Source organism: Aquarana catesbeiana, linkage group LG03 (assembly GCF_042186555.1).
Source record: "Aquarana catesbeiana isolate 2022-GZ linkage group LG03, ASM4218655v1, whole genome shotgun sequence".
Classification (NCBI taxonomy): Eukaryota; Metazoa; Chordata; class Amphibia; order Anura; family Ranidae; genus Aquarana; species Aquarana catesbeiana.
The window spans coordinates 20103640-20131476 of record NC_133326.1 but is presented as its reverse complement, the minus strand read 5'-3'; the positions used below and the strand labels follow the sequence as shown (position 1 = coordinate 20131476).

The window sequence follows — 27837 nt, the reverse complement described above, 5'->3', positions numbered from 1 at the left end:
TGAAGGGGTTAAGTGTGTCCTAGGGAGTTATTCTAACTGTGGGGGGATGGGCTATATGTGACACGACACTGATCACCGCTCCCGATCACAGGGAGCGGTGATCAGTGTCCTGTCATTATGCAGAACGGGGAAATGCTTGTTTACATAAGCATTTCCCCGTCCTTCCTCTCCGTGAGACAATTGCGGGTATCCCCGCGGACATTGGGTCCGCGAGACCCACGATCGTACTCACGGAGGTCACGGCGGGCATGCGCGTGCCTGCAAACCGCTTCTTCTTCTTCATTAATCTGCCTGTACGTGCCCTTCTGCCGACATATATCGTCGTGAGCCGGTAAGCGGTTAAAAAAAAAAAAAAATTTTTTTCTATTTTTACACTGTCCCATTTAAATTTATTTTCGATTGCTTTTATTGCTTTTACAAGGAATGTAAACATCCCTTGTGACAGTAATAGTCAGTGACAGGTACTCTTTATGGAGGGATCCGAGGCCGCATCGGTTGTCATTACAAGTAGGCTGACCGTCCGCTCTACCCCCGGTACAGCCCCTTGAAGCCGAAGGCCGCATATTTGCATTACATCGGTGTCAAGGGTTTAATGAGCACAAATCTAGATAAGATATAAACTCGCAACCATCAAAGGAGGTATGGAGACTAGACAGAAGGCTGAGGTGGGACCAGAGTCATTGTAGGAATAGTCTCGAATCCTCGCCTTGGTCACCGGCAAGGAATAACGGGAACTTTGGACTATGTGTTAACCTTGTAGTCTTTCCCCAATTAAAACATAAAATAAAAATATATGTGTTTAAAGTGGAAATCTGCCTCACCATAACTATTCTTAAAAATGTCCCCTCCCCCCGTACTGCTACCTATCCTGCTTGCCCTGTGTAAAAAAGATCTGGATACTTCCCTTCGGTGCGGTCATGTGATCCTGCAGCTCCGGCTCCCCTGTTTCAGGGAGAGCTCCACAACAGCTGAGAATTCTGGGAGCAGTGACGGCACCCATTGGCTCCCATATCCCAGCTAGGCCAGCCCAGAGGAAGAATGATCAACACGTATAAATACATAAGTAGTCCATATAGTGTAGACATGTGCAATTCGTTTAGTTCCGAATTTCGTTTTTTTAACGAATTTTCGACAAATTCGTTCATTTGGAAATATTTAATGATTTTTTCCCAATATTCGAAAATTCGGAAATTCAAAATTCGAAAATCCAAAATCCCCAAAATTCGAGAATCTGATATAATACCTAACTAATAATAACTTAACTATTACTAACTATTAAATTATAGGTATTGGAATTCCCTTTTAAATCTGGCTGTTAGTGAACGTAACGTATACGAATTTATCCAAAGGTACGAATCATCCGAAATAACGAATGCCGTATCTAAACGAATGGAACGTAACAAATTAATAATAACAATAATAATCTTTTTATTATTATTATTATTTATTATTAATTTGTTATGTTCCATTTGTTTAGATGCGGCATTTGTTATTTCGGATAATTCGTAACTTCGGATAAATTCGTACTCGTTACGTTCACTAACAGCCAAATTTGAAAGGAAATTCCAATACCTATAATTTAATAGTTCTTATTAGTTAGTTATTCTTTCAGATTTTCTTTCTTATTTTCAGATTTTCAAAGTTTAAAATTTACAAATTTTCGAATTTACGAATGTCCCGAAAAACGAAGAACAAAAACAAAAAAAATTAAAACAAACTAATTTTTTCGACAGTGCCCATGTCTATATAGTGAACTTGGTATTGAGTTATTCACTTTAAGGTCATCACAGAGGACCTTAAAGGGTGTCAGAAACCATGAACCAGACCGAGACAGAAGTACAGTAAAATCACACTTGTTTATATATAAAAAGGTAAATAGAGTAAGCGTAGTCAAAGCATAGCCAGAGTCCAGTAACCGGATCGGGTAGTCAGCCAAGCCAGAGTTCAGTAACCAGATCGGGTAATCAGCCAGGCCAGAAGTCAGGGATCCAAGTAGAGGAACAGCAAGCAGGATAAGGAGCCAGAAGGGATGTCAGCAAAGCCAGTCTTTAAACAGGAACGCAGGAGATGGTTTCTTGTGATGTGACCAAGGCGAAGGCAGGAATGAAGTGAGCTGGAGATCTTTAAGTAGGCGTGACTGACGAGCAGATCAACAACAGCTGGTTAACTATGGAGAGAGAAGAGAGCTGCCAATTAGCCGACAGCTGAGCCAGCCCTGACAAAGGGAAACTTCACAGTAAGAGCTGTGAAAATGTGGAATAGACTCCCACCGGGGGTGGTTCTGGCCAGCTCAATAGATTGCTTTAAAAAAGATCTGGATACTTTCCTAGCTATACATAATATAAATGGGGACTAACATTTGTAGGTAAAGTTGATCCAGGGAATATCTGATTGCCTCTCGGGGGATCAGGAAGGAATTTTTTCCCTTGCTGGAGAAAATTGGATCATGCTTTATTGGGGTTTTTGCCTTCCTCTGGATCAACTGTGGGTAAAGGATTGTGTATAAGGGATTGTATAATATTTTTTCCCCCCTTTTATTGGTTGAACTGGATGATCTTTTTTCAACCAGACTAACTATGTAGCTGTTGTCAGAACTCCCTCCTCTCTGCAGCCGGCCGCTCGCTGACCAATGTTTCGGGTATCGTAACTCGTCAGTCCATAGATGTGGTGGTTGCAGTCTGCGCTCCGTCAGCTTCAGTGGATGTCTTACTAAAGAGAACTTGTCTGTGCGCTGAAGGACCAGCTCCATCCGCTTCCAATTTACTCGATCTAAGTCCTTCTCTGTGTCTGTCACGAGAAGGCGCGGGGTTGAGGTAGCTTCAGCAGAGTGGATCAAGTTCAAGGCCTTGATGATTGTTATCTCAAGCCTTGTAAGACTGCATAAGGCCCACTTTGTCTAAGTAGATAAAGTGTTTCATAAAGTGTATAAGGCATTGGTGAATGTTTTTCATATTTAACATTGAAATTGGTTGGTAGCTTGAGCCAGAAGAGGGGTGTTTTGCCTTCTGGAGAAGCACTGTATTGTGAGCCCTTAGGGAGTCAGGGGAAGGGCAAGACTTTTTGGAGCTCCAGGCTCCCCCCAAAAAAATTAAAACTCAGCAGCTACAAATACTGTAGCTGCTGACTTTTAATATAAGGACAATTTCCTGTCCAGGAATCCAGCGATGTCCTCACCTGAGCCGATTCTTCAATCTAAAGGGAAATGGGAAGTGTGAGGGCTTGTAACTTCACAGACGGTTTCCTACTGTGCGAGTCACATTGTGAATGTGTCCTAGAAGACTGTGGGGCAAGGAGGGGGACGAACTTCCAGCGATCTGATCTGGAAGTGGGAGCTGGTACCTGTTAAAACCAGGTGCCCTCTCCCCCAAAAAGTGCCAAATGTGGCAGTGGAGGGGAGGAGGATGCAAGCAAGCGGAACTTCCCCTTTTGGGTGGAGCTCTTTTTTAAGTAGTTGAAGGCTTTCTCAAAGTGGTAGCCCAAATGGGGGGGGGGGGAGCTTTGGAGCCACCTGGGACTGAGGATTTACCTGTTTTAGTGTTTTTGATGGCTGTTTGGAATTCTATGAGCGTGATTGGTAAATCAGGGAGTGCTCAGCAGTGGTCAAGTTTGGGGAGATTGGAAGAGGAAATGTAGGGAAAGATTTTTTTCAGAGGTGGCTCTGGATGTGGTCAGGGAGTTGGTACCAGACATAAACATACATGTAAAAGAAGGAATAGAATACCTCAAAAGCATCTGCTATTCTTTAGGTTGGCCTGTCTTTGGGCCTCGAGATGTATTAAGGGTTGGGATGTAGGAGAGAGAATTTCCACCTGGCAGAGGTGACCACACTTGCAATAGTGGGTGGGGGCCAATTTGGCTTCAAATGAATTTAGCGAGTCTCGGGGACAAAAGTTCTGCTGTTAAATGGGGTCCTTGCTGTGCTTTATAGCTAGGTTCCAGTTGTTAACAAGTAGCTGCTTTATCTTGGCTTCTCTCTGTTTTTTTTTTTTACTCTGGTACCATTCTTAATCCGAAGAACAACCACCAATGCTGGCAGGAGGTACATCTTCAAGGCTGAGGATGCACGTTCCATTAAAGGTGTGAATGGAAGCTTTCCTTATTGGTCATAATAACCGGGATAGAATGACTGGTATATCTGAGAGAGAATGAGGCAGACTTCGGAGTGAACCTAAATAGAAAGCTTTGGATCTGTGTGCCAACTCCACCTCACTATCAATATGTAACATAATAGTTGATCCTAAGAGCAGAAAGACCAGACAGGGCACATCCCACAATGTGAGGGACCCTGGCAGTATAAGGAGAAAGGAGCTAAACGCAACATCACCAGTAAAAGAGCCCAAAGCTACCTTTCAAACATTGAAACAAGCATATTAAACAACATATGCAAAGAACATAAGGGATTATAAGAATAACACAAAGGATATCATTAGTGAAAAAGTCTCAGGCTCCTGAGGTGGTGGGAGAGACCATTGTTCATTGGCATCTGGCAGGAAGACACCACTTTCAGTGCCAGCAGGACAGTTGTTTTTAACGCATACTGTTAGGATAATTTGGTTGGTTGCAGGCGGGTCAGTATGTTGAGCTGGGAATTTTCTTTGGTTTTGCTTGACATGCATCACCCTTCCATGTGCTCCTTGCTGCAAAGGCCAGTTATAGGTGGAGGCAGTGGCCATTTGTTTTGCACTGTTGGAATACTGGTGAGGTGACATTGCTGCCATTGTGTTATATGCTGGGTGTCCAGTGTGCCCCTGTGCCTTTAAGGAGGGGACTGGGCTCCCTCCAGGCTTACCTGCCCTCTGCCTATCTATTATAATGCATGTGCTTCCACTGTGAAGGCTCTCAAATCCAGTTAGGACTGCGGATAATACTGGGGAGCCGTGAAGAGGCTCTGCAGCTTACGCATGTATTTGCAAATGTGTGAAAACGTAACCCCTGTTTTAACGCAAACTGTTAGACAGGATAATTTGGTACGTGGAAGGCTGGTCGGTAAGTTGAGCTGGAAATTTTTTTTGGTTTTGTTTGACATGCGTCGCCCCTCCATTTGCTCCTTTCTGCAAAGTCCATTTATAGGTGGGAGTAGTGGCCATTTGTTTTGTACAGTTGGTAACACGTTGTAGTAGAGATGTGTAGTTACTCTGTGGATGGGCGCTGCCGATGCCTGTGGTGCTCTGGTATGTCAGGTGGGCTCCTTACAGAGCCTGGTGATTCACTCTGTATACCAGGCATCATGTTGTAAGCAGACCGCAAACTGCCTTGTGGTTTGGGGGGGGGTTTCAAACAGCCACTGGAAAGTGGCTTTAGGGGCTGATTGTGACACCTGGGGTTTCCTATTTTTTGTCATTGGGATGCGGATTATGCAACTATAGGTAGATCCAGGAGTGGAAGTACTCCTCATGTTTCAATAGTCATGCCATGCCCCTATCAAGATTCCCCCTTTTTTCTGTAACAGGGACCGGTGGGCACAAACTACAACTATAATGCCGCGTACACACGATCGGATTTTCCGATGGGAAATGTTGGATGGGAGCTTGTTGGCTGAAAGTCCGACCGTGTGTATGCTCCATCAAACATTTGTTGTCGGACTGTCCACCAATAAATGTTGGCTAGCAGGTTCTCAAATTTTCCGCCAACAAAACTTTGTTGTCGGACTTTCCAGTCGTGTGTACACAACTCCGTCGCACAAAAGTTCACACATGCTCGGAATCAAGTACGAGCCGGAAGCGATCGGTCTTGTAAAACTAGCGTTCGGAATGAAGATATCACATGACCATTGAACTTCCTTTTTATAGGCTGGCCGTACGTCTTGTACGTCACCATGTTCCCACATTCGTACTTGTTTGCCAACATTTGTGCGACCGTGTGTATGCAAGACAAGTTGGAGCCAACAACCTTCGAACAAAAATCTACGGTTTTGTTGTCGGAAAGTCCGATCATGTGTACGGGGCATAACTGTTTTTCAGTGCTGAAAGCCCTCCACCAAGAACCACCTGCCTGGGGTTCCCTGTGCTGAAAAGAAACCTTTGACCTGAAAGAGTTAAGGTTGACTTTGCCCTTCAAAAATTAGAAGAAACTGCCTTGCTAATGGTCTGATCCTCTGGAGTCCTCTCAAATATCGCTAGGACTTGAAATTTGCTGAATAATTAACAAGCAAAGCTTGTCAGAATCTGTCTGCATTATGCAAGAACGTGGAGTGAAAAACACTTATTTCTTGCCGTTTTGGGACATTCAGAAATGACCCATTTACTTAGCATCTGAAAGACGAATGTTGGTGTCTGGACAAATCTAATTATAACTATTCTGAATAATCTAAAGCAGCCTTTTTCAACCAGGGTGCCTTGGCAAAATGGCTAAACATTGCCCAAATATTCTATACAAGCTGGCGTGTGGATGAAGGCTGCCTTTTTAGTTACACTAAGTCTCAGGTTTTCATTGTGCATCATTACAACCTTCTAGCTGCTGGCATCCTAACAACCAATGGCATCATTGGTTGATAAGGAAGATGCCTCTCCATCAACCTTGGGGTCACACTAGCTGAGTGATGGAGAAAAACTGAGGGAGAAGAGAAACATTGGAATACTAGTTTCTACAACTTGATTGGAGTCCACCTGTGGTAAATTAAGTTGATTGGACATGATTTGGAAAGGCACATACTTGTCTATATAAGGTCCTACAGTTAACAGTGCATGCCAGAGCATAAACCAAGCCATGAAGTCCAAGGAATTGTCTGTAGACCTCCAATACAGGATTGTATAGAGGCAAAGATCTGGGGAAGAGTACAGAAACATTTCTGCAGCATTGAAGGTCCCATTGAGCACATTGGCCTCCATCATCCGTAAATAGAAAGTTTGGAACCACCAGGACTCTTCCTAGAGCTGAGCGATTGGGGGAGAGGGACCTTAGTCAGGGAGGTGACCAGGAACCCAATGATCACTCTGGCAGAACTCCAGCGTTTCTCTGTGGAGAGAGGAGAACCTTCCAAAAGAACAACCATCTCTACAGCACTCCACCATTCAGACCTGTATGGTAGAGTGGCCAGATGGAAGCCACTCCTCAGTAAAAGGCACATGACAGCCCACCTGGAGTTTGCCAAAAGCCACCTGAAGGACTCTCAGGCCATGAGAAACAAAATTCTCTGGTCTGATAAAACAAAGATTGAACTCTTTGGCCTGAATGGCAAGCGTCATGTCTGGAGGAAACCAGGCACTGCTCATTACCTGGCCAATTCCATCCCTACAATGAAGCATGGTGGTGGTATCATGCTGCGGGGATGTTTTTCAGCGACAGGAACTGGGAGACTAGTCAGGATCGAGAGAAAGATGAATGCAGCAATGTACAGAGACATCCTTGATGAAAACCTGCTCCAGAGCGTTCTGGACCTCAGACTGGGACAAAGGTTTATCTTTCAACAGGATCACAACCCTCAGCACACAGCCAAGATAACAAATGAGTGGCTACGGGACAACTCTGTGAATGTCCTTGAGTGGCCCAGCCAGAGCCCAGACTTAAACCCAATTGAACATCTCTGGAGAGATCTAAAAATGGCTGTGCACCGACCCTCCCCATCCGACCTGATGGAGCTTGAGAGGTTCTTCAAAGATGAATGGGAGAAACTGCCCAAAAAATAGGTGTGCCGAGCTTGTAGCATCATATTTAAAAAGACTTGAGGCTGTAAATGGTGCCAAAGGTGCTTCACCAAAGTATTGAGCAAAGGCTGTGAATACTTATGTACATGGGATTTTTTTCATTTTTTATTTTTAATAAATTTGCAAAGATTTCAAACAAACTCCTTTCACCTTGTCATTGTGGTGTATTGTTTGTAGAATTTTGAGGAAAATAATGAATTTAATCCATTTTAGAATAAGGCTGTAACACAACAAAATGTGGAAAAAGTGAAGCGCTGTGAATACTTTCCGGATGCACTGTATTTGCTTTGGAAGAATAAATCGCCTCTAACGTTGGCTGTCCTACTTGGCCTTGTGGATGTTGCGGCATTATGTAAAACTATTAGAATCGTTTTTACATTTTAGAATTTACTTAGGACTGTCCATAATTTTTAAATGGGTGCCTTGACTGAAAACAGGTTGAGAAACGCAGATCTAAAGCCTTTAGAATGTTTGTTTGGCTTTTATAGGTCGCTTCTTTGCATTTTAGCAAAAGAATAATTTTGCTTTACAGGAAATGCAATCTCTTTTGTGAAATAACTTTTAAAATGTTCACTTTTAGTTGCAAGAGAATTCTGATTACATAGAGAGTAACTTTACCCTCACAGGGTTCGTTTTTCACTTATATTTTTACATTTTTTACATTTTTCACTTATATTTTTACATTTTTTACATTTTTACTTATACTTTTACAAGGGATGTTTATTTGACTTAAATCAGGTCGAGCAACTGTCATCTCTGTCCCGCAGCGGCTCCTCCTCTGACCCGCTGTTGGCTCCTCCTCTGACCCGCTGTTGGCTCCTCCTCTGACCCGCTGTTGGCTCCTCCTCTGACCCGCTGTTGGCTCCTCCTCTGACCCGCTGTTGACTCACCGACAGTCCCATTCACTTTAATGTGACAGCTGGTGATACCTTTGTGACACAACAAGGTGAGGGACGTGGCGGCAGCAGGTGAGTGGATGCCCGCTAACAGGCGCTGCCATGATGGATCTGAAATAACAGGTGCTCTTTAAATGTAAGGACTTATTCTTGCTGGTAGTTAGAATCTTTAAAATTTGCAAACAAAATGAAGATTTCCTATTTAGAATAATAAGCTGTCAGGTTAGTAAAACAGCGATATCAGAACTGATTCCATCATACAGTTTGTAGTGTACATAGATTTGCAAAACGATGGGATAAAGGAATATTTCTGAACTTCGTTTCATCATTTCATGGTAGCGCCTTGAGGCGATTCAGTTCGCATTTGCAGCGCTTTACACATTTTTCATTCATTCATGGTTACTGTGACATTGTGTGAATGCATCAATGCAGTGCATGTTATCTCAGCTTGCAGAGCTTGCATTCATTGAATGAGTTTACCAAAAATGTAAATATTGCAGAATATACAGCCTTGTGCTATATAACTAAGCTCCATTTCATGCTGAATTAATTATTAATGCATCTTAAATAGAAGACTATCTTTTAGATAGATTTTTACTCTAAAAGCATTTTATTAAAATTAATTTGATAAAAATCTAATAAATCTGATTGAAATAAAAAAAAAAATATTTTTAAATTTTTTTTTATCATTGAATAAAAAAAAAATCAAATAAATCTGTTTAAAATAATAAAAAAAAAAAAATACGATTTTTAAAATTTTTTTATCATTGATTTTTATTCACCCTGAATTTCCTTGTAATCGGAATAAAAGGATTAAAAAAAATTAAAGGAACAGTGTAAAAAAATTAATAAATAAAAAAGAAAAATTTTTTAAATCACCCTCATCCCTCTATAATTGTGTGCAGAAGCGAACACATACATAAGTCGTGCGTACATATGTAAGTGGTGTTCGTGCTACATATGTGAGGTATCGCTGCGAACGTTAGCATGAGCCCAACAATACTAGCACCAGACCTTCTCTGCAACTTTAAAGAGGTAACCTGTAAAAATATTTAAATTGTCGCCTATGGAGACTTTTTAAATATCGTAGTTTGTTGCCATTCCACGAGTGTGCACAATTTTGAAATGTGACATGTTAAGTATTTATTTACTCGGCGTAACATCGTCTTTTATATTTTAGCAAACAAATTTTTGCATTACAATTCATTAAAGTGGATTTTTGTCCCCAAAAAATACAGTTTGAAAAACGGCTGAACATATACAGTGCAGCAATCGCCATTTTATTCTCTAGGTCCTTTGCTAAAATATATATATATAATATATATATTATATGTAATGTTTTGGGGTTCTAAGTAATTTTCTAGCAAAAAATACAGATTTTTTTTACTTGTAAACAAAAAGTGCCAGTAAGACCTGGTCCTTAAGTGGTTAAATGTATATCTAAGAAAAGAAGTGCCAGTTTCTGATTTCTGTAAATTTCTGTAAATCATCGGGAACTGTCCTAGGCAGCTCTTCACTCAAACTCATTGGTAAGTAAGATCCATTGTAACCCGTCTGCATTAGTAATACAGCATGTGTGGATGCGAAAGTTTTCACGAATGAATGTTTTTGTGTATGTGTCACAAGTACTCTTTTGCACACTATTGCAGTACTTGTTATGGAATGCCTAATAGCGTGTTCCTTTTTGTCTTGCAGGCTCGGCCAACATGGGCAACAAGCAGGTCATTCCTGTGGACCTGGGGGGAAATCAGAGCCCAGTAATAGCCGAGATCCAGGCCATGTACTGTGAAGGAGATAAAGATAAAGCACATGACCTAGTGAAGAGCATCTGTGAAGAGAACCTTCCACAGCAAGAAAAGGTGAGCAAGTGACATCTAACACTACTGGTATCCCATCCACCCCAGTGCTCCCCAAAATTTTTGTCACCAGGGACCAGACGATTTTTCCATGGTTTGTTTTGGTTTGGTGGGGGGCGGGGGGGGGGACCAGTGCAGGCAAACTTCTCCTGATCTGTATTTGCAGCTCCACCTCAGATCATAGGGCATTTGATTCCCATAGGAGTGTGCAACCTAGGTCCCGCGCATGCGCAGTTTACAGTACGGGTTTGCGCTCTTAAGAGATTGGAATGCTGCCGCTGATCTGACAGGAGGCGGAGCTCAGGCAGTAATGCTAGCAGCCGTAAGTACAGATCAAGCCTTGCTTGCCCACCGCTTTTCTTCTTTGGACGGGAAATGAATGGGTGTATTCATAACAAAATAGTGCAGAGCTATTTATATTGTGAAACTGGAATTCTGTGCCAATGGGGACAAAATCAAGTGTTACTAGTAGAGCTGCGCAAATGATCATTAAAAAATCGTGATCTCGATTCAACCCCCCCTGAGGATCTCTGTTGCAGAGTTTGCCGATTCTTTCATATAACAAGTGGAGAGACTTATCTGCTCACTCAGCTGTCAAAAGAAAACATCTGGGCAGTCTGCCAAGTTTTAAAAAGAAACATTGTATAACTCTTCCTTCTTGGATCAAAGGGAAACTTCTGTGTGTAAAGAAAAAAATCCAGGCAGTCTGCCAAGTTTTCAAACAACGTGTAAATGCAGGAAGTTTAACCACTTAAAGTCTAAATCTTTTTCTGACACTTGTTTCTTAAAGCGGTTGTATACCCGCTGGCTTTTTTTTTTTTCCTACACCTGCAAGGGAAAAGGCATAATGAGCTAGTATGCACCGCATACTAGCTCATTATGAGATACTTACCTTAGAACGAGGCGCCGGCATCTCACCCGGTCCACGCCGAGGGAGCTGACATTTCCCCTCGGCGCGTCTTCCAGGTATCGCGGCTCCGGCGCTGTGAGTGGCCGGAGCCACGATGTCGTCACTCCCGCGCATGCGCGCGGGAGACTTCTGTCCGGCAAGCTCCGGAGTTTGCTGGGCTGTCAGCCGAGAATCCCCTGTGCGCATGCGCCGCTGCAGTCAGCGGCTCATTGCGAGGGGAATATCTCCTAAACTGTACAGGTTTAGGAGATATTTTTTTTACCTACAGGTAAGCCTTATTATAGGCTTACCTGTAGGTAAAAGTAAAACAAAAGGTATACAACCGCTTTAAGTTAAAATCAATATTTTTTGCTAGAAAATTACTTGGAACCCCCAAACATTATATATATTTCAGCAGAGACCCTAGGGGATAAAATGTCAATTGCTGCAATATTTTTTGTCACACTGTATTTGCCCAGCGGTCTTTCAAGCGCAATTTTTTGGGAAAAAATACACTTCGATGAATAAAAAAAAACGAAACCGTAAAGTTAGCCCAATTTTTTTGTTTTAATGTGAAAGATGATATTACTCCGTGAGAATCGTGATCTATCTTCTAAGCAAAAAAATTGTGATTCTCATTTTAGCCAGAATCATGCAGCTGTAGTTACTAGGCTATTTTCTGTCCCGGTCAAATGGTATTAATAAAAAAAAAGAGTTAATTGGGAAATTACCAATGTGTCCACTAGAAGGAGCAGGTGATCATTGGATATAAACATATATTATGTATATATATTTAAACATGGAGAACGCCGCACTCCCAACCCGACCAGAGTGTAAGTGTGGATGCTAAATGGCCTCAGCCAGCGCTGCTCCACAAACCATAACCCTATGCGTTTTGCCCCGAACAGGGGCTTAGTCATGTCTATGACTAAGCCCCGTGTGGGTGGGGCGAAACGCGACGGAGGGTGTCGTTTGTGGCAGAAGCAGTTTAGCATCCATACTTGCACTCTGGGGTTGGGAGTGAGGCGTTCTCCAGGTTTATAAATTCTATTACTGCTGGATCAGTGCAAGCCAGCACCCGTACCCCTGAGGACCAGGAAATTGAAATCTTCCCCTCGCTTATATTTTTCTGCTCCACCTGTGAGCAGTTTTTGAGTTATCAGTCTTTTGCAGGCAGGAGGAAGCATTTCCTCAGTCTACTTTCCCCCCAGCGTTTAAATATGCAGCCTCTCGGCGGGTGGGCCTTGACGCCGAGTGGCCTATTATTTGCGTAACCAGAATGTAAATACAGCTGTGCCGAGAGCGTGCGCGCGCCGCAGTTTCCATCGGCTAACAGAAAACAAATAGCGACCGGGAGCTTTCCGATCATGTGACCACTGTGACAGCCAATCACGATCATAAACCTTGCCTCCCGACATGTGAAACCCCTTAAAGGATCAGGAGGCGCCAGCGCCCAAGGGGTTAAGATTGTGTTATCTTTGGGCCAGCATCTCAATGCTGGGAAGTTGATGAAAACTCTGAATGATGCCTGTAGTGAAAAGCCAATGAAAACGTTGTCATAAATATAATAAATTGAAATAGTCACACTAATGAGAGTGCACAAAATATTTAAATAAAAAAAACAAAGTAAAATGCATTGAAGTATATATGAGATACAAATCCTATATAATAAGGATAATGTAATAGTGACACATCCAACAAAGTCTCTGTGAAGTGAAAAAGTGAATAAAGGTAACTTTACAGGATATAGTCTCTCTAAAGATGGTAGGTGTATCAGGTTTTGCGGTGATACAAATCTGAAGAGAGGGGAAGAGTTCTCGGAGTTTTCAACCACCACCAAGAGAAAGTGATGAATCCCTCCGTGGTGTGAGGGTCAGAAGAAATAAACACTCTTACCAGAAGATGTGGACCTCCTATTATAGCAAGGTCATATACGCCAGCAGATATAGCCCTCTGCAGGGTCTAAAAACTATACAAAAAAAGGAAGGTTCCCCTAGTGGTGGACTTTACAGGCACATATAAAAGGGCGTAAAAAGAGTATATAGAGTACAAAATATTGTTTATTAAATAGAAGAACAGTAAAAATATAACAATAATATAATCCCTCGCAGTCTGCGGGATGATACTGGCCTGAACAGACACCCATCTTTTTGCTTGGCATCTACCTACTATATACCCTTTAACGCCATCTACTGAGCCACTGCCAGGACCTGCCCTTCGGCCTCAGTGGAGCCTCAAGTTTCTACCCTTTTATACGCCCTTTATGGGCCTTCTCTTCTTTCTTTTTTGAAGAGAATACTATATACATACACTTCATACCCAGATTGAAACTTCATTTCTATCTGCATAGAAACCTTTTTTTGCAAATAAATACTTTTTTCTCGGAACCAAGAATATGCTGGGAAGACAGACCTTGTCAGTGCCGCTGTTTTTAATTCAAAATGTCATGGAATGCCAAGTCAGCCAAATACAGTGTTAACAACTATTTTTAACTCACACCCACCCCTGTAGAAGGAGGCTAACTAACTCCGAAACGCGTCGGGTGCAAGAGTATCGCTTTAAACACTGTACCAATGTAAAATTGCTTGATTCGCATTCCCAATATTTGTTGTTATATTATTGTTATATTTTTACTGTTCTTCTATTTAATAAACCATATTTTGTACTCTATATACTGTTTTTACGCCCTTTTATATGTGCCTGTAAAGTCCACCACTAGGGGAACCTTCCTTTTTTTTGTATAGTTTTTAAAATTTTGGATGTGGCACAACCACACAGTCGGCTGCCGATCTACATGATCTTCTGCAGGGTCTAAGATGGATCCTGGACCAAGGTGTGTAAATGAGCCGCAGACGTCCTCCTCAATCGCTGGCCACCATCCGCCCACTTTCTTCCAAGATTATCAATCTCCAAAATGAGCGTGGAGCAAATATAAAAAAATAAAAGCTCCAATAGTGCGTTATTGTTTAAACACTGCTCATTTATTTGTAAAAAGGCTTTCCATAAAAATGTACAAAAACAGCATAAAAAGCACTTGCCGACAATAAAATAACAAACGAACACCCGCACTTCTGGGGTCACGTGAGGCATGATGACATCAGCGCGTAGCACCGCCCGACATGTTTCGTCATATGTGACATCTTCCTGGGATACGGGCGATGCGCTGAGCCATCACCTTATATGCGCAAAACGGGCAACCAAGCTTTGTTTTCGTATGGCGGCCACATTGGAAAGAGAGGGTGGATTCAAGCCTCACTTGGAGAGGAAACCAAGCCTCTCTCCCGTATAGCGGCCATGACATAGAAAAAGAACATACGAAACTCGTTCTCTATTAGTGGCCATCTAGCGGATACCTAGAAAACGGAGACCTAGGCCCCCGTTCAGCTTTAATATATAAACTGTGATCTGCATCACATTATTTAGCACTTAACATGAGAACATATCAGATTCACTTTAAGTGGTAATCCTGTCCGTGAAATGACTGAAATCGAGGAATTCTACTTGTGTTTGTAGACACTCTGTGCAGCAGAGAAGGGGGAGTAACGATTTGTGAATTTGTGTTGTGTTGACAGCATTCTCATTCATTCATTCTCATTAACAGACTGTGTTTTGTATGTGTATAGCTCCATCTCATGAGAATCAGCGCTGCCTGTGGGGACTCACCATCTGTGCGCTATCTGCTTCACGAGGCTCAAGTGCTTTTACCGACGGAACCCAACGATGACAATCCAGCAGTAATTGCAGCTCATTATGGCCACGGAGATTCTGTAGCCTTGTTACTGGATTCCTTGCCAGGTAAAAATGACATTCCTCCTATCTGTTATAGGGAACCTGTGCTGGGCTCATACATTGCAAAGCAACTAGTTAAATTTGAACCAAACCCCCCAAAAAATACTCAGCTCCATCTTCCAGCAATGCGGCTGTTACATCCCTTGCCAGGTACCGTCCTCTTCGTCCGGGTGTCGGGTTTTCAGCCTCTTGATTGGCTGGTGGGGGGGGGGGGGGGGTGGTAACATCATCCCATGCATGCACACGGTTGTCAGTCAATCCGGTGCAGCCAGAGGGTCCTGCTATGGAGGCAGCTCAGTGTGCATTCAGTGGAAGACTGCAAGCAGGCAGGTAAGTGTGCATTACTGCAGAAGAGACATAGCGGGGTTGATGCACTAAAGCTGGAGAGTGCAAAATCAGGTGCAGCTGTGCATGGCAGCCAATCAGCATCCAGGTTTTTTTTTTTTTTGTTAATGCTTTACCACTTCCGCCCCTGAAGATTTGGCTGCTCAATGACCAGGCAATTCTTTGCGATTCGGCACTGCATCGCTTTAACTGACAATTGCGCAGTAGGGCAACGCTGTACCCAAACAAAATTGACGTCCTTTTTTCCCCACAAATAGAGCTTTCTTTTGGTGGTATTTGATCACCTCTGCGTTTTTTATTTTTTTTGCTATAAACAACAGAAGAGAAACAATTTAGAAAAAACAAAAACAAAATATCTTTCTGCTATAATAAAAATCTCACATTTTTTATCAAAAAAACAAATTTTTTCCTCAGTTTAGACCAATATGTATTCTTCTACATATTTTTGGTTAAAAAAAAAACGCAATAAGCATATATCGATTGGTTTGCTCAAAAGTTATAGCGTCTACAAAATAGGGGATAGATTTATGCCATTTTTATTTATTTTTTTTTACAAGTAATGGTGGCGATCTGCGATTTTTATCGGGACTGCAATATTGCGGCGGACACATCGGACATTTTTGACACATTTTTGGGACCATTGACATTTATACAGCGATCAGTGCTATAAAAATGCACTGATTACTGATTATATGTCACTGGCAGGGGAAGGGATTAGCACTAGGGGGCGATCAAAGGGTTAACTGTGTTCCCTAGTGTGTGTTCTAACTGTAGGGGGGATGGGACTGTCTAGGAGGGGAGAGAGATCGGTGTTCATACATAGTATGAACACACAATCTCTCTCTACTCCCCTGAGAGCTCTTTTACACTGAAAGCGCCATGGGCGTCGGCGGTAAAGCGGTGCTATTTTTAGCGCCATTTTAGCAGCGTTATTCGTCCGCTAGCGGGCGGTTTTAACCCCCGCTAGCGGCCGAAAAAGGTTTGATTTCATTGGGCGGGAGCGGTGTATACACCACTCCTCCACCGCTGCAAAGAAGCTGCTGGCAGGACTTTTTGTGACACCCTGCCAGCGCAGCGCCCCAGTGTGAAAGCACTCGGGCTATCACACTGGGTTTGCAGCTGAGGCTTTTTTCAGGTGCTATGCAGGCGCTATTTTTAGCGCTGTATCGCCTAAAAAATGCCTCCGGTGTGAAAGGGGTCTGAGAGCGATCCTGGGAGCCCAGCGGTCATCGCTGCAGGTGCTAGTGGCTAAAAGGGCGAAGCGACGTAAGGTAACGTCGTTTTGCCCAGCCGTGACATTCTGCCCCAGTAAAACTGCAGCGGCTGGTCGGAAAGCGGTTAAAGTGATACTAAAGGAAAGATTTTACACAGATCAGCCCCGATCCCCCTCTTTTAGGGTCCCCCACCAGTGCTCTGGGTTCCTCCCTCCTGCTAAGTGCCTCCATAGCAAGCTGCTTGCTGTGGGGGGACTTGTGTGAGCTCGTTCCTGAGCCCCGCTCTGTGTGTCCGTTGACACACAGAATGGGGCTCAGCCCCACCCACTGCTCCCCCCTCACTGGCTGTGATTGACAGCAGTGGGACCCAATAGCTCCCACTGCTGTGTCTGAGCCAATGAGGAGGGAGAGAGCCGGGAGAGAAACTGCTCTCGTGCACATCGCTGGATCAAGAGGCACAGAATGCATTAAGGTAAAAAAACCTTCAGCCTGTAGAACCACTTTAATTGAAAGCTGAAGTTAGAAGCTATTTGGCTTCCATGCAGAGCTGCACCAGATTTTGCTCTCTCCAGTTTTACTAAATCAAACCCCAGCATGTAGCATGTCTTCTATGCAATAAAGAGCTGCCTGCTTGCAGTTTAAAAAAAAAAAAAAATAGGTTTAGTTCTTTTTTAAGGGCCCGTTCACATCAATCCCTGTGTGGGAAACGTGCATTTTCTGCACCGCACAGGAATGAGCTGCCCTCTGTTAGACACGCACGAGTACCTTTAATTGTTATTGGCACCCTAAATGCATCTAGCAAATGCGTGCACGTTTGCGGGCACTAAACTGCCTTGTACCGCAGCAGCATGGGGTTTGGTGCGGCACGAGTTTAAAAGTATGCATGCCATATTATTTTGCACATTCCCGCACATTTGGCAGACTACTGAAATGAATGGGCTGTCAAACACATGCTGCGCGGGTATGTGCAAAACCGTGCATGAAGGGTTCTGGTGTGAACTGGCCCTGAGGGTTAGTTCACCCTTACAATACCATGTCCTCATGCATTCCAGTGTTCCCAGTACATAATAAAAACACTGTTCAGGTTTTGAAAGAGAAGCCTCCCTTCATTGTCATACCTGTAGGCTCTCCCGAAAAACTTCCAAGTAGGCGACCCCCCAGTAGATGGCAGGATGTGTCCGAGGTTGGGTAGAAATTCCCAACTTCACAGGCTCATTCAAAACCTGTGCATACACAGTAAGCTCTTTCTCCCTCTGCCGCAGCAGCAGCTGATCTAAGCGTTGTGTAGCAGAGGGAGAGAAAGCACACTGCACATGCGCAGGTTGTGAATAAGCCAGAGCACTCATTCCTGAGAAGCCAGGGGCGTCTACCCAATGTTTGCCATATTTTGCCATCTAGGGAGGGAGGGATGCTTGCCTGGGAGTTTTTAGGGACAGGCTTGGGAAAGGCATGTGGGGGCCTACAGGTATGTCATTGAAAAGTAGATTCTTTTTTTTAAAATCTGTTTTCTAATGTAGTGGGAATGCTGGAATACATGAGCAATTATATTGTAAAGGTGAGGTAACCCTTTATATCTAGCATGTTATGTTTAAAGAGAAGTGCCAGATAAAAAACAATACAAAAAAAACCATACATACTCATCTGGATGGATACACGATCACTGATAGTTGAGTGATCAAAGAACACTGATCGCTCAGTTCTGGGGTCCCCTCTGAGCACAGCGTGGCGACTGTCAGTCCTCGCTCTGAGCTCTGACCCTCCAGCGCTCACTGGAGTGCTGGACTGTAGAGGGGGTGGGAGTGTCTGGCTCAAGCTCTCAGCAGAGCGCTAAGAGGCTAAGCCAGCTGCTGGTCAGCCATCTAAGCGGATCCCAACATTATTGTCGGGATACCTGCAGAGCCTGGACTTGCTCTGTGATGACAGCCCACAGTGAACTTTGGCTGATTCTGGGTCACAGGAGTGCAGAACTAAGTGTATTCCTGTGACCCACAGGAGAAGTAAGGCCAAAAGTGCTTTGGTTATACTTCTCCTTTAACCTTCCTTTCAATCCTCCGCCCCTCCATTCCCTGCAGGATGTGACCTATATTAAACAGGCACATGGCATATTCTGCGTGAGCTGGAAGTGCAGAATTTTTAATGTCTGCATTTCAAATTTCAAACAAAGAATACCATGTGGACTCTCCTGCTGAATTCACTGCTGAATTATGCATGTGTTGAAAGAAAAAATCTATTTAGGGAAGACAAACTTTGAGAAATGCATTTTGTTTAGTGGAAGTGAAAACTGTGTTTTGGAAGACTTACAGCTTTCTAAAAATACTTTTCATCATACTGAGAATTCACATTCACAATATGTATAAAACCATGATGATGATGATAGCTCCAGTAGTCTGCAGTACAAATCAGTAAAATTGTAAAGCTCAGCTATGGGCACAAACACATGTATTTATTTAACACCTCACACACCAAATTCACGTTACGTGCTTCCACAAACCCAAAAACTTCCATGGCTGCTGCACAACAAGATAGACCCCAGAATTGGGGTCATCTACTCACAGCCACAGGGTCATTGGTTGCCTTTGATATCCACCAGGGTCCTCCTAGTGAGGGAGATGAAGACTTGCACCACCATAGGACAGCTGGATTCTTTCTCATCAACTTCCACCTGGGTCTTTCCCGTGAGCTTCCTCCAGACTCAAATGGATTCCCAGGCTGAGATTGGCAAATAGCTCCCCCAGCCAAGCTTAGCTGAGACCTCAGTGTCTTCGTCATGGCTTCCTCAGGGTTTCTGCAGAACTGGACCCAGGAACACTGCACTTGCTGCTCAGGCCCCAGACTATTTTAGCATTGGGTCGTCTACTCGCATAGCCACATAATTATCAGTTGCCTCTGATATCAACCAGGTTCTTCCTAGTGAGGGAGATGAAAACTTACACCACCATAGGACAGCTGGACTCTTTCTCACCAACTTCCGCCTGGCTCTCTCCAGTGAGCTTCCAAGCTTAGCTGAGACCTCACTGTCTTCATCATGGCTTCCTCAGGGTTCCTGCAGAACTGGACCAAGGAACACTGCACTTGCTGCTCAGGCCCCAGACATTTATTTATTTGTGTTCCCTAAAGCAGATCTTCAGCCTCCCCCCTATTTTTTTTTTTTTTTTTTAACCCCTGCTTACAGGGATTTGGCTTTTGCGCAGTTCAGATACTTACCCACCAAGTGGATTCAGTATTGTCCAGCTAAGATCCTCTTCTGTTTTGCCATGGCTCAGTCCCATGCCACCATGTTTTTCTGTGACGTCATCGGAAGGTGTCAGCTTTTCCGTGTTCAGCTGGTGGGCCTACTGATGACACACCACTAGGCCTGCCCCCTCCTTTGAAATTTGAAATCTATAGGTGGTGTGGATCTCACTGCAAAGTTTTCCTTGGAACTTGTTTTATGGATTTCACTGGCACTGGTCTTCTGAATTGGGACTTTTGGACTGGATTATTCATGTATGTTTTGTTTCACAACCTTTTGTAAAGTTTATTTTTACACAATCTTTTTACAGCATTGTTTGCACTATGTATTTAGTTTTGATATGCTGCATGTGTTATGACTCGATATGTGTTCATGTATGTTCTATACATATATCTATATTATATATAAGTGAGGTTATGTACATTTGAAGGGATACAAGTTTAATATCAGATTAGCGCAGCACAATGTTTTTTTAGCTGTCTGCAAAAGGGCAATTTTCCCATTGACCATCATTGTCCGAGGCATTCTACCAATTAACCCACAAAGTAATTTCTTCCCACTGACTGCCAGTATAAGGGGGAGTCCATCTCCCAATGACTCTCCAAAGTAAGGGGGTTCTTTCCCACTGATCACCAATTGAAGGAGGGTCTTCCTACTGATCATCAATGTAAGGAGGCACTTTTCCTACTGACCCACAAAGTCAGTCAGTACTACACTAGCCACCATTGTAAGGGGGTACCTCTTCTACTGATTACCAATGTAAGGGAATGCTACAGTGGCCACCAATGTAAGGGGGGTCCTCCTTTTAATCACTAGCGTAAGGAGGGACCTCTCCCACTGACCACCAATGTCAGAGGCATTTTTCCTATTTACCCACAATGTAAAGAGACATTCTTCCCACTGACTATCCATGCAAGGGGAAATCCTTCTCCCAATGGGCAACAATGTAAGGGGTTCTTTCCTACTGCCCACCAATTTAATGAGGGTCTTCCCACTGATCATCGATGTAAGGAGGCACTGGGGCACTTCTCCTACTGACCCCCAATTTAAGTGAGCACTACACTAGCCACCATTGTAAGGGGGTACCTCTCCTACTGATTACCAATGTAATGGAATGCTACATTGGTCATCAATGTAAGTGGGCCTTCCTTCTAATCACCATTGTGAAGAGGCACCTCTCCCACTGACCACCAATGTCAGAGGCATTCTTCCTATTGACTCACAATGTAAAGGGACATTCTTTCCACGGACTACCAATATAAGGGGAAGTCCTTCTCCCAATGACCACCAATGTAAGGGGGTTCTTTCCCACTGGCCAATGTAAGGAGGGTCTTCCTACTGATCACCAATGTAAAGAGGGCCTTCTCCTACTCAGCACCAATCTAAGGGTCTTCCTTCTGATCACCAGTGTGGAGCATTCTTCCCACTGAGCACCAATATAAGGAGGCATCTATTCCACTGGCCACCAACGTAAAGAGGCATCTATTCCACTGACCACTAACACAATGAGGCATCTATTCCACTGACCACTAACATAATGAGGCATCTCTCCCACTCACAACAAATGTAAGGGGATCCTCCTTATAATCACCAATGAAAGGAGGCATCTCTACCACTGACCACCAATGTAAGGGGGTACATCCTCTAATGACCAGTGTAAGGAGGCACCTCTTTGACTCCTTCTAATCATCACTAAAGGAGGCACCTCTCCCATAGACCACAAATGTAAGGAATCACTACACTAGCCACAAATGTAAGGGCGTACCTCTCTTTCTGGTCACCAGCGTAAGCTGGTCACCAATGTAAGGTGGCATTTGACCCCCAGTATAGGAGGGCACTTCTATAATAACAACCAATATAAAAGAGAGTCTTTCTAGTGACCACAAATATAAAGGGGCACTCTGCTGTCCTCCGATTCAAAGGAACACTGCAATTTTTACTGTCTGCATTTCTTTTCTGGCCATTATTATTTTTTTATGTCACGATTTTTACTAAAAATATTTTTTTCATTCAGAGGAAGGGGGTTTTGAATAAAATGATCTTCTCTGGTTATCAGTTTACAGAATATGCCTCTATGCCATTTTATTTATATATATATATATATATATTGAACCCGTATGCATTTTTAAAAAATGTACATTTATATATTTTTGTCTTTTTCCAACTCTTCAGATGCATGTAGTCACAAGCCTCTTCTGAACTGGCTGCTGGTCACATGTTGTGAACAGGGACACCTTTCTTTGGTGAAGCTTTTGGTTCTGACGTATCATGCCGACCCCGACTGCTACGCCATGAGGAATAATGAGTTCCCAGTCCTACGCAAGCTGCCTCTCTATGCCTCTATTATGGCAGGTACTGAGTGTATTTGATTCTACTATACAATCTTCTTCTATACTGTACATCTGATTGCTGGCAACAAAAGCAATCCAGTTATTCAGCTTTCTATCTCCTTTCTCCGGCCACTTTGTCTTCACTGTGTATTTAAAGTGCAGTGTAACCCAAATAAAATCTTTTGTTCTTTCTTCAGTTTTTTTGCATGTTCATGTAATTTGCATTCTCCCCTTTGCACGTTGCTGTATGCTTTGCTTCATATATACTGTATGTGTGAGAAGCAAAGGATACAGGATAGTGTGTGTATAATATATGTAAATGTAGCCTCTATGTTAGCAGAACATAAAGGCATCTGGCATCATTCTAAGCTAAATGTAAAGCTGGCCTGTAGAATTTCATTCAAACATTGTCGCTTTCAGGTTCAGATTGTTTATTTATCTAAGGCGAAGGTCTCCAAATTTACGGCCTGAGGGTCGGATGCTGCCCTTTGCTTACCCGGCCCTTCCTGACATCAATAGTGGGACAGAATTTCTACCACTGACACTAATGATGGGGCACTATTCCTCTCACTGACACCAATGATGGGGCACTATTCCTCCCACTGATACCAATGATGGGGCACTATTCCTCCCACTGATACCAATGATGGGGCACTATTCCTCCCACTGATACAAATGATGGGGCACTATTCCTCCCACTGACACCAGTGATGGGGTACTATTCCTTCCACTGATACCAATGATGGGGCACTATTCCTCCCACTGACACCAATGATGGGGCACTATTCCTCCCACTGACACCAATGATGGGGCACTATTCCTCCCACTGATACAAATGATGGGGCACTATTCCTCCCACTGACACCAGTGATGGGGCACTATTCCTCCCACTGATACAAATGATGGGGCACTATTCCTCCCACTGACACCAGTGATGGGGTACTATTCCTTCCACTGATTCCAATGATGGGGCACTATTCCTCCCACTAACACCAACGATGGGGCACTATTCCTCCCACTGATACCAATGATGGGGCACTATTCCTCCTCCTACTGATCACAGGTGCCTTGCAACTGACCACCAACCCTGAGACAATGTTCACTGACTCTGAACTCAAGCTCATTCGTGAGTTTTCAGGACTGCACATCAAACGCTCGGTAAGTCCTGCCATTGCAGATTTTTTTAATACTTTTTTTTTTTTCTCATTGACCAGAAGATTTCTGCTTTTGCTTTACTAATAAGATGCATTGTTGTGTGCTAGACAGCCCACTTCAGTTACCTGCACTGTGTTGTTTCAGTGTATTAGACTACCCTATTATGGCTGCATACTAAATGAAACCAAACTAAATCACTTCATGTAGGTTTGGTCATTGCACCACACCTCAGATACCTAAACTTTACCATTACCTATAATGGTTTAGCACAATACTCCTAGTCAGCATTTAGTATGCAAGTGTGGTAAACCATTCGGTAGCAATGATATGTGAATTTTCTTACAGTGCCTTGAAAAAGTATTCCTACCCCTTTATATTTTCCACATTTTGTCATTTTACAACCAAAAACATACATTTTTATTTTATTGGGATTTTATGTGATAGACCAACACAAAGTGGCACATAATTGTGAAGTGGAAGGAAAATGATAAATGGTTTTCAACTTTTGTTTACAAATAAATATGTGAAAAGTGTGGGGGGTACATTTGTATGGCGCCCCCCGGAGTCAATACTTTGTAGAACAGCCTTTCACTGCAATTACAGCTGCAAGTCTTTTTGGGGATGTCTCTACCAGTTTTGCACATCTAGAGAGGGACATTTCTGCCCATTCTTCTTTGCAAAATAGCCCAAGCTCTGTCAGATTGGATGGAGAGCGTCTGTGAACAGCAATTTTCAAGTCTTGCCACAGATTCTCAATTGGATTTAGGTCTGGACTTTGACTGGGCCATTCTAACACATGAATATGCTTTGATCTAAACCATTCCATTGTAGCTCTGGCTGTATGTTTCGGGTCGTTGTCCTGCTGGAAGGTGAACCTCCGCCCCAGTCTCAAGTCTTTTGTAGACTCCAACAGGTTTTCTTCTAAGATTGCCCTGTATTTGGCTCCATCCATCTTCCCATCAACTCTGACCAGCTTCCCTGTCCCTGCTGAAGAAAAGCATCCCCACAACATGATGCTGCCACCACCATGTGTCCCCCACATGACTTCTCAAAAACTGCAAACGGGGCTTCTTATGTCTTTCTTTCATTAATGACTTTCTTCTTGTCACTCTCCCATAAAGGTCAGATTTGTGGAGAACACGACTAATAGTTGTCCTGTGGACAGATTCTCCCACCTGAGCTGTGGATCTCTGCAGCTCCTCCAGAGTTACCATGGACCTCTTGGCTCTTCTCTGATGAATGCTCTCCTTGCCCGGCCTGTCAGTTTAGGTGGACGGCCATGTCTTGGTAGGTTTGCAGTTGTGCCATACTCTTTCCATTTTCGGATGATGGATTGAACAGTGCTCCATGAGATGTTCAAAGCTTGGGATATTTTTTATAACCTAACCCTGCTGTAAACTTCTCCACAACTTTATCCCTAACCTGTCTGGTGTGTTCCTTGGCCTTCATGATGCTGTTTGTTCCATGAGGTTCTCTAACAAACTTCTGAGGACTTCACAGAACAGCTGTATTTTATACTGAGATTAGATTACACAGAGGTAGACCCTATTTACTAATTAGATGACTTCTGAAGGCAATTGGTTCCACTAGATTTTAGTTAGGGGTATCAGAGTAAATGCATGGCACACTTTTCACATATTTAATTGTCAAAAATTTGGAAAACCATTTATAATTTTCCTTCCACTTCACAATTATGTGCCACTTTGTGTTGGTCTATCACATAAAATCCCAATAAAATACATTTACGTTTTTGGTTGTAACATGACAAAATGTGGAAAATTTTAAGTGGTATAAATACTTTTTCAAGGCACTGTAAAGATGTCTTCTAGGTGGATCCTATTTTACATTACTGACGGTCCCTTGTAAACTAATAGCTGAAATATAGTTACAACTATGCAGGTGTTTCGTCAGATTAGGCGACCCATCAGAATGTAAAATGCAACATCTAAACAGTCAAATGGAGTTCTAAGTACTGTGTTCTACTGTATAAACTCAGTTTACTGTTAAAAAAAAGCGTGAAATGCAAAACTCCGGTGGGTGTAACAAGATGTCCGCTTCCCGCCTTCTCACTCTATCCTTACTGTGGAGAAGTGCGGGGTGTAGCAAGATGGCGGCGACGTAACGTCACTTCCGTTACACATTCTGACGAGTCGCCTTATCTGATGAAACACAGGCACCGTGTCAGAAATTCTCCTTATTACCTTTTTTACAAGGTTAAAAAAGGTCAGGAAGTAGTTAAAGGTGTATAACTTGAATAATAATGCAGCCGCTCTTCTTATTTGCTGGTCAATATAATAACTAAACTGTAAAATTAAAGTGGTTGTAAACCTCAGACATAACATATGAACAAAGCATATCCTTCTATAGTGTGTGCTGGTCCCATTTAAGAGCACAGAGTGTCATTTCTGATACATTTTCCTGACACCAAGAGAGAAAAGATGACAGGGGAGGGATCTCCATCACACAGCCTGTCATTGGCAGCCTCAGCTTTGTTCCTGAGTGCTGTGTGAAGGGGGGGAGAGAGTGTCCCTTCCCTTCCAATCAGCTCTCAGAGCTCTCCTCAGTGAGTTCTGCAGAGTGTAATTTCGGCTCTTCATCCCGTTTTTTGAAAGCTCAGACAAGCTTTATAAGCACTTTGAACGGATGTAGCGAGGAGAAGACAGCAGATAAACAGGTACAACTTATGTAGGAGGATTTGTCTCATCTCTGTGTATCACCTAAAGCCAGTCACTTCACTGGGTATATGGAAGGGTTTACAACCACTTTTAATGATCAGCACATCAGATGTCTTTGGTAATGCTTAAAACACTTTTATTGCAGACTAAAGAGAATAAAACACCTGTGACTTTCCACCATATCTGGCCTTAGTCATTGTGATATCACGAGGACTAAGACCAGATATGCTGCAAACATGTGAGCGGTTATGTTTTTACTGTTTGGGATCTGCAATAAAGAAGTTTTAACCTCTGTAGGAGAAGTCTGCTGCTACGTGTTCAGTTATTGCTGTGTATGAAGAATATGTGTGTGGATTGCATACAGGCAATGGCTTTCCAGCGAGCTGAGTGAGCTGCTATTGCGTCATAGTGTACATATTGAAAATCTATAACGTTTAGGGCTCATTCGCACAAACAATTGTTTTTATGTAAATCCAGCAGTAATCCACACCTCTCTAGATAGGCTCTTTCCTCATTGATCCCTTGGATGCATTCAGGAGCCTACTCAAGAGCCCATCTACTCTCTGCAAGCTGGTGTCAAGAGGAATAAACGGGTCGCACACTGATGACGTCAGAAATGCTACAACTGTTTTAACTACTTCAATACCGGGCACTTACACCCCCTTTCCTGCCAAAGCCAATTTTTAGCTTTCAGCGCTGTCGCTGTTTAAATGACAATTGCGCGGTCATGCTACACTGTACCCAAACAGAATTTTAGCATTTTGTTCCCACAAACAGAGCTTTCTTTTGGTGGTATTTGATCACCTCTGGGGTTTTTATTTTTTGCTAAACAAATGAAAAAGACCTAAAATTTTGAAAAAAAAAAAGTTTTTCTTTTGTTTCTGTTATAAAATTTTGTAAATAAGTAAGTTTTCTCCTTCACTGATGGGCACTGCTAAGGCAGCACTGAAAAAGTGGCACTGATGAGGTTGCACCAATGAGGTGGCACTGATATGCGGCACTCATGGATGGCACTGATAGGCGACACTGAAAGGCTGCACTGCTGGGCACTGATAGGTGGCACTGATACGTGGCACTGATGGGCACTGATGGCATTATTAGCCATCACTCATGGCACTGGCAGGCATTGGGGATGGGCACTGATTGACAGCTGCCTTGGCACTGATTGGCATTTCCCTGGTGGTCTAGGGTGGCATACCTGGTGGTCCAGTGTGGTGGCGTCCTAGTGGTCCTGGGTGGGCATCCGAGGGGGGGCTGAGCTGATAAACAATCAGCACAGACCCCCCCTGTCAGGAGAGCAGCCGATCAGCTCTCCTATATTCGCGTCTGTCAGACGCGAGTGAGGAAAAGCCGATCAACGGCTCTTCCTATTTACATCGTGATCAGCCGTGATTGGACGCGGCTGATCACGTGGTAAAGAGCCTCCGTCAGAGACTCTTTACCGAGATCGGTGTAGCGGTGTGTCAGACTGACACACCACACCACAGATCGCCGCGATGCGCTCCCCCATGGGCGCGTGAGAGCAGTCGTTCTGGAGGGCCGTCATATGTCGTCCATCCAGGACGAGAGCCACGCCACCCAGCCGACATTTGACGGCCGGCAGGCGGGAAGTTGTTAATCACACAATTCCACATCACAACTTCCCGCCTGTCATCCACCCGCTCCAATTCTTTTCGCCAAAGAAAAGGACTTAAAGTGGTTCTAAAGGCTCAAGGTTTCTTTTACCTTCATGCATGCCCCCCTAATTCTTACTTTAGCCCTATTTCGACCCAACGATGTGCAGGAGTGTCTCGGCTCTCTGGGGACTCTGCCT

The 27837-nt window shown here is 43.4% G+C and overlaps 1 protein-coding gene across 4 annotated transcripts in view; it reads left to right on the top strand.

The window, feature by feature from the left end:
• The window catches only part of LRRK1 (leucine rich repeat kinase 1), a 261637-nt gene that overhangs the window by 96870 nt on the left and 136930 nt on the right, over positions 1–27837 (top strand). For all 4 annotated transcript variants that reach the window (XM_073618358.1, XM_073618359.1, XM_073618360.1 and 1 more), the window contains 3 exons: positions 10235–10398; positions 14908–15079; positions 22037–22216. In XM_073618358.1, the coding sequence (XP_073474459.1) occupies positions 10235–10398; positions 14908–15079; positions 22037–22216 (516 nt within the window). The remainder of the gene's footprint in view (positions 1–10234; positions 10399–14907; positions 15080–22036; positions 22217–27837) is intronic.